The 27,333-nt window shown below is 47.7% G+C and overlaps 2 protein-coding genes across 23 annotated transcripts in view; one reads left to right on the forward strand and one right to left on the reverse strand.

The window, feature by feature from the left end:
• Positions 1–18,447, reverse strand: part of BRD1 (bromodomain containing 1) — a 274,234-nt gene extending 255,787 nt beyond the window's left edge. For 8 of the 19 annotated variants that reach the window (XR_004540658.1, XM_033958916.1, XM_033958915.1 and 5 more), the window contains exons 1-2: positions 17,395–17,524; positions 12,970–13,087 (exon numbers count right to left, since the gene is read on the reverse strand). Coding sequence is in view for 9 of the 19 variants with exons in the window: in XM_033958916.1 (XP_033814807.1) it covers positions 12,970–13,052 (83 nt within the window). In the remaining 10 variants the exon portion in view is untranslated. The other 11 variants (XM_033958908.1, XM_033958902.1, XM_033958899.1 and 8 more) reach the window with 10 other exon arrangements.
• The window catches only part of ZBED4 (zinc finger BED-type containing 4), a 76,996-nt gene continuing 67,352 nt past the window's right edge, over positions 17,690–27,333 (forward strand). Inside the window, exon 1 of one of the 4 annotated variants that reach the window (XM_033958921.1) lies at positions 17,690–17,792. The gene's annotated coding sequence lies outside the window, so the exon portion shown is untranslated. Of the gene's footprint in view, positions 17,793–19,091; positions 19,264–19,297; positions 19,521–27,333 lie in introns of those variants that run through there. The other 3 variants (XM_033958918.1, XM_033958920.1, XM_033958919.1) reach the window with 3 other exon arrangements.

The raw sequence follows: 27,333 nt of genomic DNA on the forward strand, positions 1-27,333 counted from the left end.
CTGGAATATGAGGATCGACTTAAAACACTGGGATTGTTCTCCCTTGAGAAAAGGAGACTGCGTGGGGATATGATCGAGACCTTCAAAATACTGAAAGGAATCGACAAAATAGAGCAGAGAAGATTATTTACATTGTCCAATTTGACACGGACAAGAGGACATAAAATGAAGCTAAGGGGGGGCAAGTTCAGGACTAATATCAGGAAGTTCTGCTTCACACAGAGAGTGGTTGACATCTGGAATACTCTCCCAGGGGAGATTATTGCAGAATCGACAGTCCTAGGCTTCAAGGGCAAACTAGATGCATATCTCCTTGAGAGAGGCATATAGAGATATGGTTGGCTATAGGGTAAGCCAGGTGTATACCTGGCAGGGCCTCCGCGTGTGCGGATCACCGGACTTGATGGACCGAAGGTCTGATCCGGAGATGGCGCTTCTTATGTTCTTATGCCCAGTCGAACGGATGGAAGAAGTTTGTTTTTGTTTTGTTTTTTTAAAAACAACAAAGAACGACGAAAATCAGCGTTTAAGAGAAAAATAACCCCAAACCTCGGACTTTAGAAGGCACAAATGAGAAATCTTCAAGCAGAGAGTCAAAGACGGACTTCTCGGCTCCGCAGAAAAGTAAGAACTGAGGCGACGCGCCCTGTGCTGGGCGGGAAGGCACAAATTCAGATTTGGTCAGCCTCTACAGAAAATGTGTTTTTGTTTTTAAACATATGGGGGATGAAAACCAGAGCTGTAAAGACAAACGCCAGTAATCAAGAAACTGACCAATGCAACTAAGTGACCACTGAATAATGAAACTCTGTTGATACTTTTCTATGTACTAGTCCATTTTGAATTTCATTGTGGGATAGGATGCATTGAAATTGAAGAAATCATCTTCATAATTTGAACTGAAAGAAAAAATTATGTACCAATAATATCTGAAAGGTTTGCTGTGGTCAAGTTTAATGAGGTTTTGATTAATCGCTTAATCATAATTCTAAGCGATGTATACAATAGTAAAATTACAAAATTTGGGGAACAATACGATGCTTAACAGAAGCCGAGTCATGCATGACTATTGACAGACATGACAAAACTAAAAACACAACGGAGGAAGGGAAAAGAACTACAAGTTATTTGAAAGTAAAGAAAACATTTAAGGGAGGCACATGAGGAAAGGGGTATTTAAAATACTTCAATAAAATTATATAGTGAAGTTATAATTGGCTAGCAATCTAGCTAGCTAATTATCAAAGGCGTCGTTAAAAAGAAAGCTCTTTAGTTTACTCTTGAATCTTTTCAAGTTGTGTTCTTCCCTCAAGTAGACATGAAGCGAATTCTATGTCTGGGGGGCTGTGACAGAAAAAATAAATTGCCGTCTTGTATTGATAATTTTGAGAGAGGGGATCGTCAGCAAGTACTGTTCATTAGATCGCAACTTTCTATTAGAAGTGTAAGGAATCAATAATTTATAAATGAAGGCAGGAGTTTGATAAAGTAAAGATTTGAACTTATTTAAGGATGTAGCCTTCAATTCTAACATTAAAAAGGTTGGCATGTAGTGTTGGCATTATGGAAGCTACTAGATGTCACTATTGAAGCCAAGGAACATGAAGGTTAAAATTCAATTGTTTTTGAAACAATTTCTGCTGTGTGTCTTTAGAAATTTGTTAACATAGGGGAATATAATCTGCATGAGGGATGCTATACAGTGATTCCACATCCACTGTAACTAGAGGGGATTCAGATATTTTCCCTGCAAGTGTACCAATACCACATATAATTAATCTGCAAAGGTTCACAGGTTTGTGTATCTTATGTAACATAGCAATACACCAGTCAAAAATAGGCTTCTTGTGCCACATCTAGATTACACATAATAAAATTTATCTTCTGATATGAATGATTCACTGATGTTATATCTAGAAACAGACGTCTCATTTTCAGAATGGTAGGACTTTATTAATAAGCAAGGGTATACATATTCATGCACATAATCCCCATAGTCTCTTCAATTTTTTCAACTTTGTTTCAAATCATGTTGAATACATTCTATGGTATCTTTAAATGAACACTAATTTGTTCAAAAACCTCAGTATTCAAAAGACTCTTAGTGGTAGAGGGATAATAATTTTGACCTCGAGTCTCATCAAACATCATTAAGGTTAGTTTCAACTATTAATGATTTTAATAGGTGAAACAACCCTTATGACGGTTGGTGAGAATCAAATTATGGATCTATGGTGGTGTTTGGGGGAGGGGTCCATATTGCTCATTTTGTGGATGGTGTATTTGGACTAATAAATATAATTTCATTGAAACAAAATAAATATATTATATCTTCCACCCATAAATACCTAAACTCTACTATTTCTATCTTATACTATAGGTCAGGGGTGTCCAACCTGTTGGCTTCCCTGGGCCGCATTGGCCGAAAAAAATGTTTCTGGGGCCGCACAAATACGCAAACGCTGCAGCAAGACAAAGGAGGGAGCCAGCAAGATGGTAAACACCCGGGGGCAGCAGAGGAAAACACTGCATCGCCCTCGACCGGGGACACACAAAATACTTCACGGGACCGCATGCGACTCTTGGGCCACAGGTTGGACACCCCTGCTATAGGTGGAAAAATAGCCTCAGAGTAGAGTGACTGTATCTATAATAATAATCCTCTAAGCGCGCATGCGCATTTAGGAGGATGTGGGGACCTAACATGTGCTGTGTCCGTCTGTGGCGGCGGCTTGAGGCGCATGCACCACAGCACAGACAGCGACTCCCCCCCTCCCACCCTCACTCACAGCCAAAACCTTCCCGCAGCCCCCTTCCCAGCCGCCGTGTTTAAATTCATAGACAAGCACTACACCACGCTACCACTAGCCTCGCCGTCTTCTGTCCACTGCAGCCCGCCCTCTCTGACTACTTCGTTTCCGCTAGGGTTGGCCGCAGTGGATAGAAGACACCGAAGACAGCGGTAGCGCGGCACAGCGCTTTTCTGTGAATTTAAACGCGGTGGCTGGGAAGGAGGCTGCTGGAAATGCTGCTGCTGCACAGGAAAGGCCGGGAAATGCTGCTGCTCCACAGGGAAGTGTGTGTGTGGGGGGAAATGTTGCTTCTGCACAGGGAAGGGTGGGAAATGCTGCTGCTGCTGCACAGGGAAGGGGGGAAAATGCTGCTTCTGCACAGGCAAGTGTGTGTGTTTGTGTGTGGGGGGGATGCTGCTTCTGCACAGGGAAGTGTGTGTTTGTGTGGGGGGGAAATGCTGCTTCTGCACAGGGAAGTGTGTGTTTGTGTGGGGGGGAAATGCTGCTTCTGCACAGGGAAGTGTGTGTTTGTGTGGGGGGGGAATGCTGCTTCTGCACAGGGAAGTGTGTGTTTGTGTGTGGGGGGGGGAAATGCTGCTTCTGCACAGGGAAGTGTGTGTTTGTGTGTGAGGGGGGGGAAATGCTGCTTCTGCACAGGGAAGTGTGTGTTTGTGTGTGAGGGGGGGGAAATGCTGCTTCTGCACAGGGAAGTGTGTGTTTGTGTGTGGGGGGGGGGAAATGCTGCTTCTGCACAGGGAAGTGTGTGTTTGTGTGGGGGGGGAATGCTGCTTCTGCACAGGGAAGTGTGTGTTTGTGTGGGGGGGGAATGCTGCTTCTGCACAGGGAAGTGTGTGTTTGTGTGGGGGGGAAATGCTGCTTCTGCACAGGGAAGTGTGTGTTTGTGTGGGGGGGGAAATGCTGCTTCTGCACAGGGAAGTGTGTGTTTGTGTGGGGGGGATGCTGCTTCTGCACAGGGAAGTGTGTGTTTGTGTGGGGGGGAAATGCTGCTTCTGCACAGGGAAGTGTGTGTTTGTGTGGGGGGAAATGCTGCTGCTGCACAGGGAAGTGTGTGTGTGGGGGGGAAATGCTGCTGCTGCACAGGGAAGTGTGTGTGTGGGGGGGGGAAATGCTGCTGCTGCACAGGGAAGTGTGTGTGTGGGGGGGGGGAAATGCTGCTGCTGCACAGGGAAGTGTGTGTGTGGGGGGGGAATGCTGCTGCTGCACAGGGAAGTGTGGGTGTGGGTGTGTGGGGGAGAATGCTGCTGATGCACAGGGAAGTGTGTGTGTGGGGGGAAATGCTGCTACTGCACAGGGAAGGATGGGAAATGCTGCTGCACAGGGAAGGGTGGGAAATGCTGCTGCACAGGGAAGTGTGTGTGGGGGGGAAATGCTGCTTCTGCACAGGGAAGGGTGGGAAATGCTGCTGCACAGGGAAGTGTGTGTGTGTGTGGGGGGGAGGAAATGCTGCTTCTTCTGCACAGGGAAGGGTGGGAAATTCTGCTGCTGCACAGGGAAGTGTGTGTGTGGGGAGGGATGCTGCTTCTACACAGGGAAGGATGGGAAATGCTGCTGCTACACAGGGAAGGGTGTGTGTGTGGGGGGAAAATGCTGCTTCTGCACAGGGAAGGATGGGAAATGCTGCTGCTACACAGGGAAGGGTGTGTGTGTGGGGGGAAAATGCTGCTTCTGCACAGGGAAGGATGGGAAATGCTGCTGCTACACAGGGAAGGGTGTGTGTGGGGGGAAAATGCTGCTTCTGTACAGGGAAAGATGGGAAATGCTGCTGCTACACAGGGAAGGGTGTGTGGGGGGGGGAAATGCTGCTGCTGCACAGGGAAGGCCTGGAAATGCTGCTGCTGCACAGGTAAGTGTGTGTGTGTGGGGGGAATGCTGCTTCTGCACAGGGAAGGGTGGGAAATTCTGATGCTGCACAGGGAAGAGTGGGAGGGAAATGCTGCTGCTGCTGCACAGGGAAGTGGAGGGGACGGAGAGGGAAAGGGGGCCTGGGAGCAATCTTGGTTTGCTTTGGGGGAGGAGAGACAGAAGGGGGCCATGGAGAGACAGAAAGACAGGCAGGCAGGCAGGCAGCGCATTAGAACGAAAGATAGACACACAGAAAGACAGTGGGCAGGGAGAGAGACAGAAAGAAAGAAATACAGACATGATGCCAGAGAGAGAAAACCAGAAAGAAAGAAGGACAGACAGCGGGAGGGAGAAAGAAAGAAAGGAAGAGAGGGAGAGACACAGAAAGAAAGAAAGAGACACAGAAAGAAAGAAAGAAAGACGGGCAGACATATATTCTAGCACCTGTTAATGTAACGGGCTTAAACACTAGTACAGTATAGCACAGTTACTTACCGTAACAGGTGTTATCCAGGGACAGCAGGCATATATTCTCACATGTGGGTGACGTCATCTACGGAGCCCCAGCGCGGACAGCTTTTCAAGCAAACTTGCTAGAAGTTTCAAGTTTGCACACTGCACCACGCATGTGCCTGCTTCCTCGCCCACTAGAGGGCGCGTTCCACCTCGTGGTCCTCAGTTCCATCACTAGCAAAGAAGCCATCCCCGGGGAGGCGGGTGGGTTGTGAGAATATATGCCTGCTGTCCCTGGATAACACCTGTTACGGTAAGTAACTGTGCTTTATCCCAGGACAAGCAGGCATGATATTCTCACATGTGGGTGACCTCCAAGCCAACCAAAAAAGGGCAGGTGGGAGGATGGCAATTTATGAAAACAGATTACGTAACACCGACTGGCCAAACCGGCCATCGCTTCTGGACAAAGTGTCCAGGCAATAGTGGGAGGTGAACGTATGAACCGAAGACCAAGTGGCAGCTTTACAAATGTCCTCCATAGGAGTAGATCGGAGGAAAGCAACCGAAGCTGCCATCGCTCTGACCCTATGCCCCGTAACACGCCCCGAGAGCGGGAGACCAGCCTGAGCGTAGCAAAAAGAAATGCAAGCAGCCACCCAGTTGGACAAGGTGCGCTTGGAAACCGGATGTCCCAGACGATTAGGATCAAAGGACAAAAATAATTGAGGAACCTTCCGATGAGACTTGGTACGTTGGAGATAAAAAGCCAACGCCCTCTTACAGTCAAGAGAATGGAGCGCCGTCTCGCCAGGATGGGAGTGGGGCTTAGGAAAAAACACAGGAAGGACAATGGACTGGTTCAAGTGGAAATCCGATACAATCTTTGGCAAAAATTTCGGATTCGTGCGCAAAACCACCTTGTCATGATGAAACACCGTGAAAGGTGGATCCGCAACCAAAGCTTGCAACTCACTAACTCTCCGAGCCGATGTGAGAGCAATCAGAAAAACCACCTTCCAAGTAAGGAATTTGAGAAGAGACATGTCCATAGGCTCAAAGGGAGGTTTCATCAGTTGAGCCAAGACAACATTCAAATCCCAAACAACAGGAGGAGGCTTCAGAGGGGGACAAACATTGATTAGCCCCTTCATGAACCGTTGCACCATAGGGTGAAGCGAAAGAGCACGACCATCCAAGTGCCGGTGAAAAGCTGAAATGGCACTGAGATGTACCCGGACAGATGTCGTCTTCAGACCTGAATTAGACAAATGTAACAAGTAGTCTAAAACCGAAGACAGCGGGACCGAATCAGGATGCAGATGACGCGAGGAACACCAAGATGAAAATCTGGTCCACTTCTGGGAATAACAAAGCCTGGTCGAAACCTTGCGCGAGGCTTCCAAAACTTCCCTCACCGGCTGAGAAACCTGGATCGAAGTTAAGGGGAAAGGAACCAAGCAGTCAGGTGCAAGGACTGAAGATTGGGATGCAACAGCGAACCCCGACTCTGAGATAGCAGAGAGGGAAACACAGGCAGAAGCAGAGGTTCCCTGACACTGAGTTGAAGAAGCAGGGAGAACCAATGCTGACGAGGCCACCGAGGCGCAATGAGAATCATCGTGGCCGTGGATGACTTGAGACGCACCAACGTTCTCATGATCAAGGGAAAAGGAGGAAACGCATACAGGAACCTCCCCCCCCCAGTCCAGGAGGAAGGCATCCGCCTCCAGACGGTCCGGGGAGTACATCCGTGAACAATATAGGGGTAGTTTGCGAGTCTCCGAGGAGGCAAACAGGTCCACTTGCGGAGTCCCCCAGCGGTCGAAGACCTCGCGCAGGACTCTGGAGTGGAGAGACCACTCGTGCGGCTGAAGAAGCCGACTGAGCTTGTCTGCCAAGCAGTTTTGGTCTCCCTGGATATAGACCGCCTGCAGGAAGATGTTTCGGGAGATTGCCCACTCCCAAAGGCGAAGTGCCTCCCTGCAGAGGGGCCAAGAGCCCGTCCCACCTTGCTTGTTGACATAGTACATCGCTACCTGGTTGTCCGTGCGAACTAGGACTACCTGATCGCGAAGGAGGTGGTCGAACGCACGAACCGCCATGTAAATGGCTCGAAGTTCCAGCACATTGATGTGACATCGACGGTCCTCCGACGACCACAGACCTTGGGTCCGTAGCCCGTCCAGATGGGCCCCCCACGCATACTCCGAAGAGTCTGTGGTCAGGACCTTGTGAAAGGGAGGGGCCAGAAACAGCAACCCCCCGGAAAGATTGGAACAGTCGGTCCACCAACGGAGCGATCGTTTCAAAGAAGGAGTGACCGTAATGAGACGGGACACCGGATCGCAATCCTGACGCCACTGGGAGGCCAGGGTCCACTGAGAGATTCTCAGGTGCAGTCTGGCAAACGGGGTGACGTGGACCGTCGATGCCATGTGGCCCAGAAGCATCATCATGCGCTGGGCCGATACCACCTGAAGCTGCGAGACCCACCGCCCCAGCCGAACCAAGGCCGCCAAGCGAGGCTGCGGGAGGTACGCACGCCGGCGCACAGTGTCCAGCACTGCGCCTATAAATTGAAGGGACTGGGCCGGCTGTAACTGCGACTTGGGGAAATTCACCTCGAATCCCAGTCGTTGAAGGAAGGCGATAGACTGTCGGGTCGCTGAGATAACCCCCTCCCTGGTCGTGCTTTTGATTAGCCAATCGTCCAGGTAGGGGAAAACTTGAAGCCCACGATTTCTCAGGGCCGCCGCGACCACGACCATGCACTTCGTGAAGACTCGAGGGGACGAGGCTAGGCCGAAAGGCAGGACCCTGTACTGAAGGTGCAAGTCCCCCACCTGGAACCTCAAAAACTTCCGGAAGGCAGGATGCACCGGAACATGAGTATATGCCTCCTTCAGGTCGAGGGAGCACATCCAGTCCCCTTCCTCCAAGAGAGGGTATAGAACCGGGAGAGACAGCATTCGAAACTTCTCCCGGACCAGGAATTTGTTGAGCTTCCTGAGGTCCAGTATAGGGCGCAGGTCCCCGGTTTTTTTCGGGACCAGAAAGTAGCGGGAGTAAAACCCGGTCCCCCGCTGATCTGCGGGAACCGGTTCGACCACCCGAAGCTTCAACAGGGCCCGGGCCTCGGCCAGCAGGATGGGAAGCTGGCCCCGAGTGCAAGTGGAAGGTCCCGGAGGCATATCCGGTGGCACAGACAACAAATTGAGAGAGTAGCCCTCGGAGACGATCCGGAGCACCCAGGCGTCTGATGTTATTTCAGTCCAGGCTGGGTAAAAGGACCGAAGACGCCCCCCTATAGGCAGGGATTCCTGAGCGGTCGCGGAGGGGGACCTGCCCCATCCGCCCAGCCCGTCAAAAAGAAGGCGCGGGCTTGGAAGGGCCCTGCGCCGGGGCTTGCGTTTGTCCCCCTCTGCCCCTCTGAGCCTGGCGTCTAGGTGGCGGTCTGGAAAAAGCCGGAGTAGACTTTTGGGGGTACCGCCTCGGGGGAGGGTGGAAGGGTTTCTGCGGCGGGGGTCTAGGCTTGGGCCGGACCAAGGAGGCCAAGGAGCGCTCCTGCTCAGACAACCTCTTGGTCGCCGCCTCTAATGACTCGTCAAACAATTCGGACCCCACACAAGGCAAATCTGCAAGGCGGTCCTGCAGGTTTGGGTCCATGTCGAGGGTGCGAAGCCAGGCCAGACGGCGCATGGCCACCGCGAAGGCCGACACCCTCGAAACCAGCTCAAATGCGTCGTACAAGGCGTGAAACAGGTACAACCGCAGTTGAGACAGGTTGGACATGAATGTATCAAAACCTGCCCTCTGGGAGTCCGGTAGGGAGTCACGAAACTGAGGGAGGTCCTTCACCATACCCCGGAGATAGGAGGAAAAAGTGAAGGCATAATTTAACACCCTGGTGGCCATCAGGGAATTGGAATAAAGGCGACGGCCAAACTTGTCCAGGGTCCGGCCCTCCCTACCAGGTGGAACCGCCGCAGAAACCCGGGAAGGTTGTGACTTCTTAAGGGCAGATTCCACCAGCAAAGACTGGTGAGAGAGCTGCGCCTTGTCGAACCCCTTAGCCGGCACCGTCCTGTATTTGCCTTCCATCTTGGACGGGACGGACGTGACTGTAAGAGGGTTTGACAAATTTTTTAACCAAGTCTGCAGGAGGACCCTATTGTATGGGAGCCGAGGAGCCTCCCTAGGCGGAGTTGGAAGGTCCTGCTCCTCAAGGAACTCCTTGGAATACTGGGATCCCACCGAGAGGTCCAACCCGAGCGCCTTGGCCATGTCCTGCACAAAAACCGAAAATGAGGACGGTCTAGCAGGCGGGGAAGGAGATCTCGACTTTCTCGCCGAGGAAACAGGAGAGGCCTCGTGCGAATAATACAAGGGATCTCTCCCTGACCCCGAGCCCCACGATGTCTTCTCCACAGGCCTCGAGGGGGTAGGAGAATGCGTCCGCCTCGACGAGGCCCGGGGCGAGGACCTCGGGGTCCGGGGGACGAGAGCCCCCTCCCGTTTCCTCGGCGAGGAAGAACGGGACACCCCTCGCGCCGGGGAGCGGAGAAGCTTCGGATTGTCCATGCGCAACTCCGACACCCGCAACGCCTCGCCCCCGATCTGGGAAGACCGACCGCGCCCTTGAGGAGAACCCCGTGAGCGCTTCGGCTTCCTCGGCCGGCGCCTCGACCGAGTCCGAGTCGAGGGCGAAGACCCCCGGGAGGACCTCGAGGAAGACGACGAGGAAATGCGGCGTACCCGACGCATCCTGTCCCGGGGCCGCACGCTACGCTCCGGCGGATCCCCCGAGGTCGATGGTAAGACCGAGGCCGAGGCGGGCGGAGCCTCGACAGCCGAGACCGAGGTCGGAGGAGCCCCGGTCCCAGAGGTCGAGGGAGCCCCGGCACCCGAGGCCGAGGTCGCCGAGGCCGAGGCCACCGAGGCAACAGCCGCCGGGGTCGAAGCCCGTTGCAGCTGTTCCAGGGCCCCCGACAGCTCCGATGAAATGAGCGCTCTGAGGAGGTCCTGGAAAGCCGGGATCCCGACGAAAGTCGGGAGGTCCGAATCCGGGGCATGCTCCCTGGAGGGCGACCTCGGTCTCGAGTGTTCCCTCGGGGCGTGCGCGGGTGGAGCCCGAGGCGGGGCCGAGGACGACCCACCCGCCTTGGTCGAAGCAGAGGACGGCTTCTTTGCAGACCCTGTAGGGGATGGAAAGGAGGACTTACCCGAGGTAGTCTTCGTTCCCGAGGTCGACTTGGAAGTCGAAGGGCGAGGAGAGGCCGAGGGCCCCGAGGTCGTCGAGGCCGAGGTCGAGGCCGGGGCCGAAGCCGAGGCCGACGTCGAGGCCTTCACCACGGGGTCCGCCACAAATAACTCTGCCATTCTGGCCCTCCTGCGACGGAGAGCCCTGGGCTGAAAGGTGGAACAGCGATCGCACGAGGTGGTAGGGTGTTCCGGGCCCAGACAAATGATGCACCACCGGTGGGGGTCTGTAATGGAGAGCAGCCTCTCGCACCGGCTGCACTTTTTGAAACCCGTCACAGGACGGGACATCAACGACGAAACTGGCCGGGAACGATCGACGTCCCGCGGCCACGGCTTCCGGGAGCCCCCGGAGCCCAACGAGAAGAAAAAAATATTTTTTTTTTTTTTGAAAAGAAAAGAATAAAGAAACGACACAGAAAATCGAAAAGCACAGCGCCTAAGAAATCAGACGCGGTGTCAGGAAGCAGGCGACAAAAAAGTTTTTGGAGCTCACAATCCACAGGGCTTACTGGCTCCGCGGAAAAAAATGAACTGAGGACCACGAGGTGGAACGCGCCCTCTAGTGGGCGAGGAAGCAGGCACATGCGTGGTGCAGTGTGCAAACTTGAAACTTCTAGCAAGTTTGCTTGAAAAGCTGTCCGCGCTGGGGCTCCGTAGATGACGTCACCCACATGTGAGAATATCATGCCTGCTTGTCCTGGGATAAAATCTCGTTATAACGGACTCACTTATAATGGAAACTCGTCTATAGCAGATGAGGTTCGCTGGTCTCAGCCATGCGCCTTTATAAACATGCAGAAAATCATCGCATATAACGGACTTTCAGATATAACCAATTTGGTCCCCAGAACCGCTTTTAGCTGTAGTTTTGTTCGGCTATAATGGACATGCAGGTTCCGCCTACAACGCACGTGGCGTGCCAGTGATATAGTATCAAAATGCAACCCAGAAGAAAATGATAGATTATATTTCTGTCCAGTACAGTACGACATAATGTTTTAGAACACCTTTTAGGGCTCCTTTTACTAAGCTGCGCTAGCGGTTTTAGCACGCGCTAGACCAGGGGTAGGGAACTCTGGTCCTCGAGAGCCGTATTCCAGTCGGGTTTTCAGGATTTCCCCAATGAATATGCATTGAAAGCAGTGCATGCAAATAGATCTCATGAATATTCATTGGGGAAATCCTGAAAACCCGACTGGAATACGGCTCTCGAGGACCGGAGTTCCCTACCCCTGCGCTAGACGCTAATGCCTCCATTGAACTGGTGTTAGTTTTTCCATGTAGCGCAGGGGGCAACGCGCGCTAAAAACGCTACCACAGCTTAGTAAAAGGAGCCCTTAGTGTTCTGGTTTTGCAATCATTTCGCCATACCAATGTTTTGCTGAGTTTTGTTCTTGATGTTGCTGATATGGTTGTACAGTGACTGTTGTTCATTGATTGTACGTTGTTTCAGTTGACCTAAATAAAGTTTTTTAAAAATGCAACTCTGGATATAACAGACTCTGGATATAACGGACTGTTTTTTCAGGTCCCTTGAAGTCCGTTATAACGAGATTATACTGTAGATATATCAGTTCACTCACATTTTCAATCATAGGCTATACCACCTCCCCCCCTATGTCTTCTGAAAATTTGTGTGACCCATTCATGAGTCCATTACAAGAATTATATCACTAGTTTCCGTACCGAGATGGATTAAGAAGAATTGAGAAGATTTACGAGTGTATCTATAAGAGGATTGGACATTAATTTTATGAGTTAACTATAAGGAGTAATGAAATCAGCCCTCCTAATAATGAATCAATAAGTTTTATAAAGAATATTTATTGAGAAGTTTTTAACAGAAGAAGTAATAAAGAAAACAAAGGGGATAAGGTTAAAAAAAAAGGATAAAAAGTTAAAAATTAAAATTATATAACAATAATAAAAGAGGGGGAGGTGGTATAGCCTATGATTGAAAATGTGAGTGAACTGATGTGACCCCCATACAACTATACTCTACTCTGAGGCTATATTTCCACCTATAGTATAAGATAGAGATAATAGTAGAGTTTAGGTATTTATGGGTGGAAAATATAGTATATTTTATTCCAATTAAATTATATTTATAATGTAAAATACATTGAAGATATATTAATTTCTAGGTATTTGGACTAATGACAGATTTTTAATTATGTTTTCAGATATATTATTATTACTGGTTCTTAGCTTTATTTTCCTAGCTCCTTGCTGACTAGTTACTAAAATCTTTTGTGATGTGTTGAGGTCTGAAGTTTTTCTCCCCCACCCAATCCTTGTGGCAAATAAAGTGTCCTTTTAACCTGGGTGACAAGAGTAGTGCTACAGGGAGAAATGGTAACCCAATGGGTAGATCATTGGGCTAGATGGCAATCTTCTATAGTACTGTGGCACCATCATGCAAGTTATGCCAACACATTTTCAGGACCCTACACCTATCAACATAGTAAAGATAGTCAAAATAAATTACTTAAATTCACAAATCTCTACAAACGCAGTATATACGATCAAATGAAAAAATATGAAGAGGGATGCTAGATTAGAGAAACATGCCAAAAACTGAAGACACACCACCAACCTGCATAGACAAGCTTTTTTTCTGCAATAGAGTGACATCTCAATAGTTGAATATTTCTCAAATATTTCTCGAAGGATGATCATGTCCTTAACAACCTTACAATAAACTTCAGGAGCACCTAGGAGCAAAAGAACTTCTGAAAGTAGAAATCGAATACTTTTGAAAATAACTCAAGATGATTCAATAGATACAATGGCTTCCTCGCTCATTAATCAGATATAGTGCCTTTGAACTAACACGCACCCCTTTCACCAAGCTGTACTAACACTAAAACCATAGGAGCCAACTCTTTAGGTAACAATGGGTTTGCCCATCCCTGATATTGAAGCCAAGTGTCTTCACTGTGTCCGGGGTGGAGTAATTTCTATTGTGTTCTCCAATCACGGACACAGCCACAAGGGAGGGACCTTACCCCTCCCCCCATGTACAAACTCCTTACTAGCAGAAATAACTCCTCCACCCAATTCCCTATGTGTTGGCCATTGTACCTTGCCCCCTACATGCTTGTTCAGTTTCCACAAAACTACGAGGCATTTGCCACCCAGGAAACATACTGGCTGCAAGTAGAGGAGCACTTCTGCTAGTGAGGCTTGGAGATCCCCACTAGCTCAGGTATACAGAACTCAGGTAGAGAGATGAGCAGCAACAGGCAGAACAAAAACTTGTGCCCCCTACTCTATACTCAGGCCCACACAGGTTCCAATGTCTTGATACACACCTGCCTCTAATCATTTTCAAATGCAACACTTATGCCTAAAACCTAGATGAATTAGCACTGTTTAAACCCAGTGTAACTGTACTGCTTCTCCACTGACTGGAAAAGATATAACTGATAAGCCTTTAAGAGCTAAACTAAACTAAATTAAGCCTTAAGTTTATATACCGCATCCTCTCCACGGGAGTGGAGCTCGGCACGGTTTACAAAGCTTAAAAATATAAGAAGAGAGAAGAAAGATTTACAAGAGTATATGAATGGAGGGAGTAAAAAGAGCTAAGTCAAAAAAAACAAAAGGCACCACCTACAACTAACATGGAATCATAATTTTCTGCTCAAAATATCTCCTATACCCATTATTACAGAGATAAATAATCAAGTATTGCTGTGCTAGCAGGGCTTCATTTCTTTGGGGGTAGATGGGGAGGGGGAAGAGGAGGAGAAATCAGCCTGGAACAGTTAAATACTTTTCAGAATCCAGAGAATTCAGGGCTGTTCTGTACCAGCCCCTCCCTTCAAGCAATCTGCACAGAACATTCTGTTAGACTGGTAGAAGCAAAATGACAAAAGGCAGGTAGTACCTTATAGAGTAGACTAACCAACTTTTTGAGGCATGAGCTTTTGAGTTACTGCTACTACCCTTAACTTGCCTGCCCCATTCCCCCGGATTCACTTTCATTCTGTCTACAAGTCTACAAATTAAGCTCCAGCACTGACCAAAAGTCATCACTAAACAGTAGCAAAAGGTGGCCTTAGAATGCCAATATGCAAGTCTTTTACACATATGGTTACTTTTTGCTGCAGACAAAAAGTGGCCAATTTTCCAATTTCCAATTTAATGGTCATATGTTAATATTAGTCAGCTGGTAGCGGGCTATCACTGGTCAAAAAAACCCTATTTTTAAAATTAATTTTTAACTTTTAAAATTAATATCTTCTGTGATTCTTTTTAACTTTTATCATTATTTTTTATGTCAGTGTGTAATTTTTAAAATGCAAATTTCCGTTAAAGGATTATACTTAGCTTGGGATGTTTATTGCCCAGCTTGAAGGATGCAACGGAGCGTCCCCTGTTTCGCTCTTCAAGTTTCAGAAGAGCTTCTTCAGGTAATGGGTTATCCTATGTTACAAAAACTGAAAAACATCATATAGCGTTCTGCAGCAATGTCAGCGATTCTCTATGGACTGCGGAACAGGAATCAAAAGGCCTGTTCTCATTTTAAACTTTTCCTGCGTCAGTCCCGGAAATGACGTGGGAAAAGTTTAAAATGAGAACAGGAATTTCGATTCCTGTTCCGCAGTCCATAGAGACTCGCTGACACTGCTGCAGAACGCTATATGATGTTTTTCAGTTTTTGTAACATAGGATAACCCATTTCCTGAAGAAGCTCTTCTGAAATTTGAAGAGCGAAACGGGGGACGCTCCGTCGCACCCATCAAGCTGGGCAATAAACATCCCAAGCTAAGTATAATATTTTAGGGTTAAGGGTTCCTATAACGGAAATTTGAATTAAAAAAATACACACCGACACAAAAAAGAATGAAAAAAGTAAAAAAGAATCACAGAAAATATTAATTTAAAAATTAATTTAAAAGATAGGGGGTTTTGACAGGTGATAGCCCGCTACCAGCTGACTTACCAGGACAAGTTCTAATAATAAGCAGCTGCGAGCGCTTGAGGTCTTCCCCCCCCCCCCCCCCGTCAACAAGACATGATACTAATTTAAAACAATATAAAATTACTGCCAATCTCTGGGTCCTGTAGAAATCCATATCCAGTAGGGTTATTGGTCTATGACATGCGCTAATATTGCCATTAATGTGCAACCATTAACAAAAATTAGCATGAGCCCTTACCGCCACCTCTTTTGTAGGCAATAAGGCCTGGATTCTCTAAAGTTTAGGCGCCGTTTATAGAATTTGCCTCCAAGGGCTCACATCTTAATCCTATGCTAATTAGTTAGCACGCAGTAGTAATGTAGCTGCGCTGATTAGTGCGGGCATGTCAATCTCCACCCCAGACACACCCACTCGGCAAAACAAAAGATTTTTTTTAGCATATGTTCATGTCAACAGTACTGTGGGATGCTTCAGCACACCTTATGGTATGCCATTTAAGCTGCAGTAAGCAAGCATTAATGCTTGCTGCGGCTTAAAAAAAAGGGCCCTTAAGACTTACATTATTACCCCATATGCATCAATTTAAATTTTAATGTATATAAATAAATAAGGACAGCCCTAGAAATAAGTTTAAAACAAAGAATCACACCTCAAGAAAAAGTTGTTACTATGTTATAAACAAACAAAGAATGCCTTCAAAGAGCTAAGAATATTTAAAGATGCAAAAGACTAGTCTTTTAAATCAAGCAAGTTCCTTAGTGCAGGTTACGAGTTTCATTTCACATAAAATATTAACATGCAAAGTGAAAAGAATCTATAAATTATGTCTGCACAGGTTTTTCTATATTATTATGAATACTTTAGAACCACAAGTATGGTCAAAAATATGCAGCAATTTATTGTTTTGTATTTTTCTTTGTTTAAAACGTGTTTAGTGAGGTGAGCAATCAAGAAACAATTCAAACATATTTCAGAACAGGAAAAAGTCAATGATCCAGTTAGTGTCCAGATATGTTCATGAATCCTTTATCAATTTAGCTCTTGTCATTTTTACAAAAGTATACAGACAGGGTATATATATATATATATATATATTTTTTTTTTTAATGACATTCTAAAAAAAAAAAAAGAATATAACACACACCTTAACAAAAGTATAAAACCATACTGCACTTCTGGGCATCATTTTAAAAGAACACTGTTTTTAACAAGCTCCCCATACACAACAAGAAAAAAGAGAGAGAGAGATCATGGTCACTACCTAGCAACTAGAAGGCGTAGCAGCTTAATGATTAGTGTAGCAGGCTTTGATCCAGGCAAGCTGAATCCGATTCCCACTGCAACTCCTTGTAGCCCTGGCCAAGTCACTTAACCCTCCGTTGCTCCAGGATTGAAATAGTACCTGCACATAATGTATACAGCCCCGAGTACGTCAAGTAGCGCTAGAGAAGTTATGATGATAGTACTATAAACCGAAACAGCGCACAATAAGGGAATTGATGTATAACCCCAAAGAAAATTTATTGAAACACGATCACTTTCTGTTTCAGAGTACTCCGATGGAGCGAGAAACCACAGGAGCAAACCCAGGCATGCAGAGCAAATGCAAAGTTGTGGTTTAAAGATCACACAAAAAGGGCAAGTGAGCGGCTGCAGGCCTACTTTCCCAGAACCAGAGCACAAGCGATCCAGCTGGAAACAGGAAGTTTAAATCCCACTTCGGCCTGGAGCACTGCCAGCCCCCATGACGTCACTATACCAAACACTTTTTCCCGGGCCTGTTCAAATCAATGGGGGTGTCCCTTCCCCAAAGCTACAGCTCGTGTTCAGTTGTATTTCTTCATATACCGTTCCTCATGATCACCCCCCTCTCCAGTACAGCCAGACCAGAAGTCGCGCTTACCACTATCTCACTTATCAGCTTTTACACTCTTCCTGGGCTTTGCCAGCGGCCTCCTTGCTTAGCTGTACGAACAATACTCATTCTACAAACATGGCGCCTAACAAAACAATTTCTCTGCCACACACACAGTAGTAATTCCAAACCGTCCCCACCCACCATGAGAGAAAGAAGAAAATACCGACATTACCTCGCTGTACTACTAAAGAGGAGCGTCTACCAGGAGAGACGGAGGCAAATGGCGCTGGAGCTCGCGGTCTGCTTTGTACAGTCTCACTCAACGGCCGATGCCGCGCGAGCCCAGCAAACACTTATTTACCTACAACAACAAAAAGCAAGAACAACGCAGCATGTCCGGGTGAAAGGAGTTCTCTCCCCCATGCCTCCCGGCCAAGCCCTAGCGACTGACCGCGGACAAGCCGCTCTCTCCTTTAGCTGTGTGGGATTTCTAGTTTCCGCAACGCCAGCTCAGGCTGAGATTCTCTCTCTTTTCCCTCCCCCACCCTTTCAAACAAACAATGCGGTTACAAGCAGCTTTGAGCTCGCGCAGGAGCCGCCACGGGGAGAAGGGAGGAGTGGGAAGAAGAGGTACACGTCTTTGCGTCGTAGCCAACAAGCGTCGCCATAGTTAGTGTGGCGGCAAAAGCGGCGCTTTTTATTGTCGTTGCCTTGCCGACTCTTTGCTTCGGTTTATTTTCTTCTTCCTACATAAACTTGTTTTCCCGCTTTCTACCCCTCCAAAACCAAACAAGTGTGTTACCAGCTTTCTAGTCTCTACTAGGAGCATGTTATTTTTTTTTATATATAATTAATCGTTTTGTCTGAAAATTGAGATTTATAAAGAAGTGTGTTAGTCGCAGTGTTAAATCGAAAGGTTCCAGTCCTTATTTTCACTTACTAAATGATCTCTACAGCTAAAATATTAGATACAACCTATAGTTTTCCGTAATTTTCCTTTTACAAGTTTCCACTAGCTTTCTTGTTTACAATATTATGAATCCTATACATGTTAAAAGAAATCGTTTCCTGTTCGTAGAACGCCAAGAGAGGAAATAAAGCACGAATATTACATGAATCGACACGTGCGATCAAACCGCTGGAAGCGATAGACCTCTTTCCAAAAGCTGAAAAACCTACCAGTAACCTAAACCGATACCACAAAATAAGCCCCTTTCATCCCTCTGTGCAGCGCCAGCGCTTGTGCTGAAGTGTAGAGGAAGCTCTATGCTGTTTTGTGCATTTCAATGACTGGCAACTCCCTATATTTTCCGTCCCATAGCAGAAGAGTTATGTAGGCTTTAGTGAAAGGGGGTGAAACGTGAGCCTCGGATGAAAACTGAGCAACATCACCACACTGGCATAAAAGTGCTACAAGCTCACTTAGCTTATATCCTTACTGCTACAAATTTTATCCCACCTATACACTTATATTTCTCAAGTTAAAGCATCAAATCAATAGTAAAAACAATTTCGATCGCTTAGTTTATTCTGAACAAACTATGCCAACTGTTCTCGCCAGACCAATGCCGCACTTGTAGACTAGGCGCTTCCAGTATTGGCTTATCCTACCCACAATGGTTCTCCCTGCCCCTGCTGCGCCCTGGAAACCCCGTGGAGGCATCCAGCTGCCAAAACAAATGCGCCGGACCTGCGCCAGCGCCCTTTAAGTTTCTTAAAATGAAAGAGTGTCGTCTTGGGGAAGGGGAATGGGTGAGCTTTGCTGCGCCAACGAATTAGTTGCTGTATTTTGTAGCATCGTTGGAAGTTTTCGGAGCTGTTAACCCCGGGTTGGCATTTAGTTGAAGGGTAACTGAGACCGTGTACGGCAAAGATCGGGCGGTCGGGGGCAGCCATTTTAAGAACCTTTGACTCTGTGACGTCGCCGAGCGCGTTCTTCGGCGTCCCTCCTGTGCTTGCTGGTGGAACTGAGCGTCGCGCAAGCGAACGGGAGGGGAAGACAAAGCATTAAACTAATGAATGGGGAAAAATAAAGATTAAATACTCTCCACTTAACCGTTTGGAGACCGCAACAAGCTGCGGAAAGGCCCGTGCTAGCGAGGTGAGCACTGTAGGAGAAGGCAAACGGGGAAGACCCAGAGTAGGGAAAGGCAGGGGGAGGGGATCCGGTTCGCCCCTGTGCTTCGCTGCTGGGATCTGGTTCTGCCTGAATAGGTCAGGTTCCTGCTTTTGGCGCTGACACAGACTGGGCTCCTGGAAGGCCTCGGACCCTCGCAGGCCTGGAAGAAAGTGGGCGGTATAAACGATGGTAGGGCCCGCTAGCTGTCATCCTCCACCCCTTCGCACCACAGGTACGAGGTGTGTATGGCAAGCGCTTTATGCGGGGGTCACTCGTAACTGGGTCGCCGCGGCACCAGGAGGCTAGGCCTCGACTCTCTATTGTCTTTAGATCTTTCAGGGAGGGAGTTGCAAACCTGTCTGCTCCACAAAAGACATTCCATGCTTAAGATTAGCTATTGCAAAGTGTGATCGCCGCTTTTAGCGGCCGTGGGAATTAATGTTTTTGTTTTGCTTCCCCTCTCCCAACTGGTTTAAAAAGTGTGTTTTAACTAATTTGATAACGAGGTGCGTAAAGCAAAAGGAGATCCAAAAGAACCTTGCTGTGCATTCTCTGGATCACTGCTGTGGCTGATTTTCTTTCTTCTATATACAATTGTATTCGAAGTTGATTACTGAAACTTATATACTATGTTAAGGACCAACCGCATTTACCGCAGACTTCAAAACGTGGACTTTGGGGTCTATTTGGTTTTCTTATGATGGGTAAAGTCAAGTTTAACGATTCTTTTCGAGATTTGTTGGCAACCAGTTGGAATTTCTGGGCTAAAAGTACTTTCTCCTATTTCATATTGCAAGTTTTATGATAACGCTTTGCTCTTAGTGGGATGAATTCAATTGGATAATTTTAATATTAAATACCTAACAAAATGGGGGGTGCCTGTTAATTCTTGTTTAGAAGCATATAATAATGGGAGAGCTCTGAGTGACATGTTTTAACCACGTGTATGGGAGCCAGTTCTATGGGTGCTTGAGCACCCCCAATATTGAACAACTTGACTGTATCCAGGAACAGGTCATTTATATTGAGTTTAGCACCCCTAATCATTTTGGAAAGTTGGCTCCTCTGACCACATGTGTTGTGTATTCCTGCAGATATGTTTATATTTATTCTATGTATGTAATGTGACCATATCTCTACAGTGTATTTCTATGGCAGTGTCTGAAATCTAAGCGTTTAGAATATTATATATTTCAGAAGGCTAAATTTCAGTACTTTTTTTTACATTCAGAGAAAGGTAGTAAACTCCTACACTGCAGGTGTGCAAAATATATCTAGGAAAGTTTGGGCACCAGCCAAAAAATATTTTGGATATGGGGAAACTTTTTTGACTTGATCTGCTGTTTGTTCTATTTTGCTTCTTTTTAATTTATTTTTGCTTGTTTTGCTCATTAAGAAGATGTGTGCATGCTTATTCTGCCCCCCCCCCCTTATATTGAGACTCTGCTTTCCATATTATACCCACCAGCTTTTCTGTTTTTCAGTTTCTCCATCTTTATCCTGGGTTTCTGCCAGGTACTTGTGACCTGGATTGGCCACTGTTGGAAATAGGATACTGGGCTAGATGGAACCAGGGCTGTGGAGTTGGTATATAAAACCTTTGACTCTTGACTCCTTTATTTATATATCTATATACAGTTGACTCTGCTTAAGTGCACGGCCTTCAGACCGAGTTGACACGTGCGCTTAAACAGAGTGTGCACTTAATAGGAGGGGGGAGGGGGGCTGTAGTTAAGCTGGCTCAGTTTAAATATGGCACGTGGGCTGCTGGAGCCTAAAGTACAGGAAAGCTATGCCCTACAGCTTGAGTGGAAGAGGAGCACTCACTTTCTCTGCTGTCCCAGTGCTGTGTGAAGCCTAGCCATTGTGGCCAATATGTTCTGCCAACTGGCTTTCTTCCCAGTCAGAACATGATTGCATTTAACCGGAGTGAAGGTAACGTGAAAGAATAGAGGCGGGACCTATGACATCAGTGCGCATAAGTGGATTGTGTGCTTATCCGAATTGCAAATACCCGGAGTTTACATCCATTGAATTTAATGTAAAAAATAAAAAAAGGGTGCGGATAACCGAAGCGTGCGCTTAACCAACGTGCACTTAGGTGGAGTCAACTATAGTTGTACTACATGCAAGGTATGGCTTCTTGGGATTTTGGTTTAATTTATGCTTATCATTTGTTGTTCTCTGTGTGTGACTGAGCTATTTTATTAGCATGATTTTTCTATGCAGTATTTTGTAGTAGTTTGGCTTGTTCAGTTGTCTTGATAGTGGAGGGGATATTTGTAATTTATAAAAAGACAATTGTACAGAATATTCTTTTTATATTTTAATAAAATGATTTCAATATAAAATCACAACTATTCAAGACTTGTGCAGATGGGATCAGACAGAGTTTGTGGGGATGGGGACCCCATGTCGTTCTCTAGGTGCTACTTTCACTAATATAAATATAAAATCTTGTAATTTTCAAAGAACTTGATATCAAAATATATCCTAAAAGTAAAACATATCCTGAAAAAAAAATGAGTTAATGGAATTATTTTGTGTGAAATAAGAAATTTAAGTATAATGTTTGCATGACATTTAACTGTTAGGAGTCAGAGTTGGAGTTGGCACATTTTCACTGACTCCGACTCCAGTAACCCCAAAATTGCTTCTGACTCTGACTCCACAGCTCTGGATGGAACACTCTTTTGCCTTGGCCCAGCAGCAGTTGTGGCGAGTCAATTCAGTCTTGTCCTGGAGCTTCTTCACCCAGGCAGGCACCAAATTTCAGATGCCTAGAAGCTTTTAAAAAGTACTAATATATTTAATATGTATTCCTGTTATTGAAATGTAATTTATGATCTTCCTTTCTGTGTTAGCAGGAAAAAAGACTCAAGGACAAATTCTATAAGAAGCGCCCAAAAGTTAGGTGCCTAATTAGGCACTGTTCAGCGCGATTCAAATAAAATTGGGTGCTGTTTAATGAATCACGCTGAGCGGAACCTATTTTGGAGGCGCCCAAGAAATAGGCCAGCTCCAGGCACAACTAAAAGTTAGGGGCCTAGCTGAGCGCTTAAGCACGCTCAAGAGCAGTGATTCTGCAACAAGGCGCCTAACGTGTAACCACGCCTAACATGGATAGCGCCTATTTTTTGAAGGCCGCCTAAATTTTTAGAGGCGCCGTGTTGCAGAATCGCACTTTCTTGATAGGCGCCTAAGTTTCAATTAGTGCTGATTAAAAAGCTTAATTGAGCTTGCTATTCAATTTAGATAGGTGCCTATCTAGTTGGGCGCCTCCGAAATAGGTGCCTAACTTTAAGTGCTGGTTACAGAATTTGGGCCTTAATTTCTAGTTAGGAGAGAGTTAAAAAAAAACAAAAAAACGTATTGGCTTGACTCTCTTTTCAGAAACATTTATACATGAATTAGAATTACCATCACATGACCACATGAAGACCTTGCCATTGATTAATGGGCCCTGTAGTAATAGCAAGGCAGCTTGTAACCAGACATGAGGCTAGTGCAGTAAATCATGTTAGGCTTTAGCACAGTTTTGGGGGTATCCAATAGAAACGAGTGGTGGACACCTGGAATGCGCTTCCAGAGGGAGTAATAGGGCAGAGTACAGTACAGGGGTTTAAGAAAGGATTGGACAATTTCCTGCTGGAAAAGGGGATAGAGGGGTATAAATAGAGGATTACTGCACAGGTCCTGGACCTGTTGGGCCGCCGCGTGAGCGGACTGCTGGGCATGATGGACCTCAGGTCTGACCCAGCAGAGGCATTGCTTATGTTCTTATGTTCTTAAAAATAAATTTTGGATAAACATTTGTGCACAACACATTTTAAATTCTATGATAATGAATGATTCAGCAATTCAGCATCTGATGCAGAGACATGCATATCGGACCACTGGGGTTTTAATGCAAAGGTTTGCTCTCTGCATTAGTGAAGTTTTCGTGTCTGTTTTCTCTTTACCACAAGCATATAGGACCTGTAACCTTTTGTGGTTCTGTTGAAGAGAGGGGTGTTCAAGGGTGAAGTGTGCTGGAACAAAGAAATGCTGGACTATAACAATATTTGATAGTTACAAAAATCCGTGTATTAGTACAGTACTTCGATTTATGTAGCATAATCTGTGCATGTGCTAGAAATTTTATTCTATGCACAATAGGAGCCAACTTTTCAAAACTGTTAGGGTGCTAAGTTCAACAAAAGTTGAATGTTCCTTAGTCAGAGTAATGATTTGTGCTCAGTATTGGGGATACTTAAAACCCACAGAGCTGGCACCTATGCTGTGCACAGGATAAGTGGACTCATTGTCTGCTTAGGGCACTAGGATATGGAATATGGTGGTAAGGCTCCCCTCCCCCACTACTTCCTCTGTCCAAAGGTTAAAAGTGGAAGTTCAGAATGGGCCTGTATATACTGGGCTGTGCAATGTTCACTCTTCGGTTTTGATTCCAGCCTGTTCCTTGTGACTCTGAGCAAGTCACTTAATTCTCCATTGTTCCAGGTACCACAGTTAGATTGCGAACCTGTTGGGACAGATTGGGAAAATACTTAAGAGTACCTGATTATTGTTCAACTAGTCATTAAGCCCTTTACATTAACGAATGCTAGAATATATGTCTGTCTGTCTTTCTGTCTCTCTCCTTCCCGCTGTCTCTCTCTCTCCCTGGCCCCCTTTCTCTGTCTGTCTTTCTGTCCCTCTCCCTGCCCCTGTGCCTTTCTTCCTTTCTTTCTGTCCCTCTCCCTGCCCCTGTGTCTTTCTTCCTTTCTTTCTGTCTCCCTCCCTCCCGCTGTCTGTCTGTCATTCTTTCCCTCCTTTTCCCTGTGCAGCAGCATTTCCACCCCACTTCCCTGTGCCCTGTGCTGAAGCAGCAATGGTATTTCCCTTCCCCTCCAGGTTCCTGTGCAGCAGTAGCAGCATTTTTCCCCACCCTACCTTCCCTTCTCTTACCGCGATCTGGCCTGCTCCATTCGGCCTCTCTCCCTTCTTTTACTGCGCTCTGTCCTGCTTCGATCTGGTCTGCTTTGTTCGGCCCCTCCCCCTTCCCTTCCCGCGGTCTAGCCTGCTCCATGCCCCTCCCTTCCCTTATTGCATTCCTTTGGCTGGAGTCCTCTTCTTTGTCGGCCCCCCTTCCCTTCCAGCGGACTGGCCTGCTGCAGCTGAAGGGTTTTTTTTTAAGTTTAAAAGTGCCACGGCGGCTCCTCTCATGATCCCCCCCAGCGTCGGAAGTGTTCTCAGATGCTGGTGCGGCTTCTGAGAGGAGCCGACACCGCAGCATTTAATTTTTGCTTGAGGAGGTGGTGAGCAGGGAGTCCAGCGCTGCAGGCCTGTCCTGGCGTCCACGGAGGGAGGGAGGGAGCAATATATGTGCGCACGTGCACTCCTGCCGCCACAGACCTACTGATCACAGATCAGAGATCACGGAAGCACGCAGGTAAGAGTGCGCATGCGCGGCTAGGGTTTTATTATATAGGATGTACTGTAAACCGCTTAAATCTCTTTATGAAAAAGGTGGTTAATAAATCCTAATAACAATAAAAAGTTGTTGTTGGCTCAGGCGGAAGTAGGGAACAGACATTAGGAGGCCATGAAATGGGAAGGGAATGGAGGATGCAGATAGTTGGGAAGGGAGGGAGATGCTGGCCAGCTGGGGGAGGTTGAGGATAAGGAGAGATGGTGGCTACCATGGAGAGTGTGTGTATGGGGGGGTTAGAAATGTGAAGGGGAGATGCTGAACTAGGGTTGGGAGTAAGGCCTTGAACTATCTATGGGAGCAGGGTAGGTGCATCACTGAAGATTCACTTAGGGCAGTGGTCACTTGAGTGCGGCTCTGCACGTGCCTTGGGCCCAAAACTGTCAGGGGGGCCCCAGGGCCGGCGTTAGGGGGGAGCACAGGGCAGCTGCCCTGTGATCCAAACTTCTTTATTAAACACCAAAATTTTCCTTTTCAGAGGGGCCCCAACACGGCAGCCATTCTCACAAACTTCCGGTGGCTGCCCCGAAGCTTTCCCTCCGGCGATCTGCCCTGTCAGAAACGGGAAGTTGCGGCAGAGGGAAACCTTTGGGGCAGCCGCCGGCAGCTTGTAAGAACACCTGCTGTGTTGGGGCCCTTCTGTAAAGGAAAATTTTGACTACCTGGGGGAGGGTGGAGACAGCAATTTCTTTCCTTCCCTACTGCTTCTCCTCCCCGTACTGTCCAGCTTTCCCTCTCTGGAACTCATCTTTTCCCCAAGAAATTCAATAGTTGTCCTTCCTCTCTCTTCAGCTGTACCAGCAGGTCAGTTTGTCTGCACAATACTCGCTGCTGCTGCTGCGCACCAGCGGATCTGGCTCCCGACAAAACAAAGTGAGTTAGGATACAGCAGCAAATACCAAAGATTTTAAAGTATGACCTTTCGGCAGTGTCTCCTATTGAACCCCCCCTTTTCTTTAAATGGTTAATCGCTGCAGGAGTTTTGTCGCCAGTGTAACGTAGTGCATGCGCTTTGTCTCACATGCTGTGCTGCACAGACTTACTGGGATTTTCCTCTGTCGGGCGGATGGAGAGTGGCAGGAAAGAGAAAACCCACTTGAAAACGACAGTTATTCCAGGACAAGCAGGCAGCATATTCTCTACATGTGGGTGACGTCATCCTCGGAGCCCCGACGCGGACAGCTTTTCAAGCAAATTTGATTGAAGATTTCAAGCTTGCTAGTGCTTGCACCACGCATGTGTGTGCCTTCTTGCTCCACTAGAGGGCGCATCCCCTCCTCGTGATCTTCAGTTCTTAGTTTTCCACGGAGCCAGAAAGCCCTGTTGTTTTTCTCTCCGTGTCCAAGTGCCTTTCTAGCACCACGGCTTCTTTGTTTTCTTGCGGGAGTCGCTGTGTGCTTTTCTCTTGGAGTTTTCGTGTGTTTTTTGTTAATCGATACAGTATCCGGGGGCTCCCAGGTTGCCGTGGCCGCTTGGCCTCGAACCGGCCGTGGCCTGTTTTTTCCTTATGTCCCGGCCTCTTACCGGGTTTAAAAAGTGCTCGCGGTGCGGTCGGCTGCTGTCCATTACCGACCCACACCGCTGTTGCATCTTGTGCCTGGGGGCTGATCATCCAACCGACACTTGCCCCAGGTTTGCCACTTTCCAGTCGCTTGCCCTGAGTCGTTGTCGGGCCCGAATGGCTGAGCTGTTTGTGGTGGAACCGGCCCTGGTTTCGGTTCCAGTCTTGGCCTCGACCTCCTCCCCGGCCTCGATGTCGGCCTTGAAGACCTCTGCCCCAAGTAAGCTGCCCTGGGCTTCGAAAGGATCGGCCTCGACCTCAAAGTCCTTGGCTCCGGGTAAGTCCCCTCTTTTTTCTTCAGGGTTGGCGCCGGCGAAGAAGCCAACCTCGGAGTCTCCGGCCATCCATGGGGGGAGTGCTATCCCGCCGGCCTCGACGAGACCCTCTAAGCCCTCCAAGCGTGCTTCCACCTCCAGGGAATACTTATCTTTGAGGTCGCCCTCGGTGGAATGCACTGCGGCATGGGACATGCCTAACATGATGTCGGTGCCCGTGTTCCAGGATATGCTCCGGGCTATGATTTCCTCGGAGCTCTCGGCCTTGGCCCACTTGACCCCGGCCTCGACTTCGCAAGTGGCGGACCAGCCTGAGCGTCGTGTCGAGGCTCCTCGGGGCAGGGTGCGTCGGGCTCGGCGTCTTTCCTCTTCAGACTCTTCGCCTCCGCCCTCGAGGCATTCCTCGCCTTCGGAGCGTCCGAGGTCAAAACGCCGGTCGGAGCGTGCCTCGGCCCCATCTCACCGCTTGGCGAAGCGGCCCCGGGACTCCCCTCTGAGGCGGGGCCGGTTCACGTGTGGTCGCACGGCCGGGGCTCTCCGGGTCTCGGAGTTGACTTTGTCCAACCCCCAGTTGTTCAAGTCGCCTTCCCGGTCCCGGCCTTGAAAGGGTCCCCTTCTCTTTCCCGAGGCGTGTCTCATTGGCGCCATCGGGCCTTGGTTCCTCGGACCCTGGGGTCCTCCCCTCGGGAGACCTCAAAGTGTCGGCAGTCCTCGACCCCGCCCCGTTCACTTAGCGGAGCGTCGTG

This window comes from Geotrypetes seraphini, chromosome 9, assembly GCF_902459505.1.
Source record: "Geotrypetes seraphini chromosome 9, aGeoSer1.1, whole genome shotgun sequence".
Taxonomy (NCBI): Eukaryota; Metazoa; Chordata; class Amphibia; order Gymnophiona; family Dermophiidae; genus Geotrypetes; species Geotrypetes seraphini.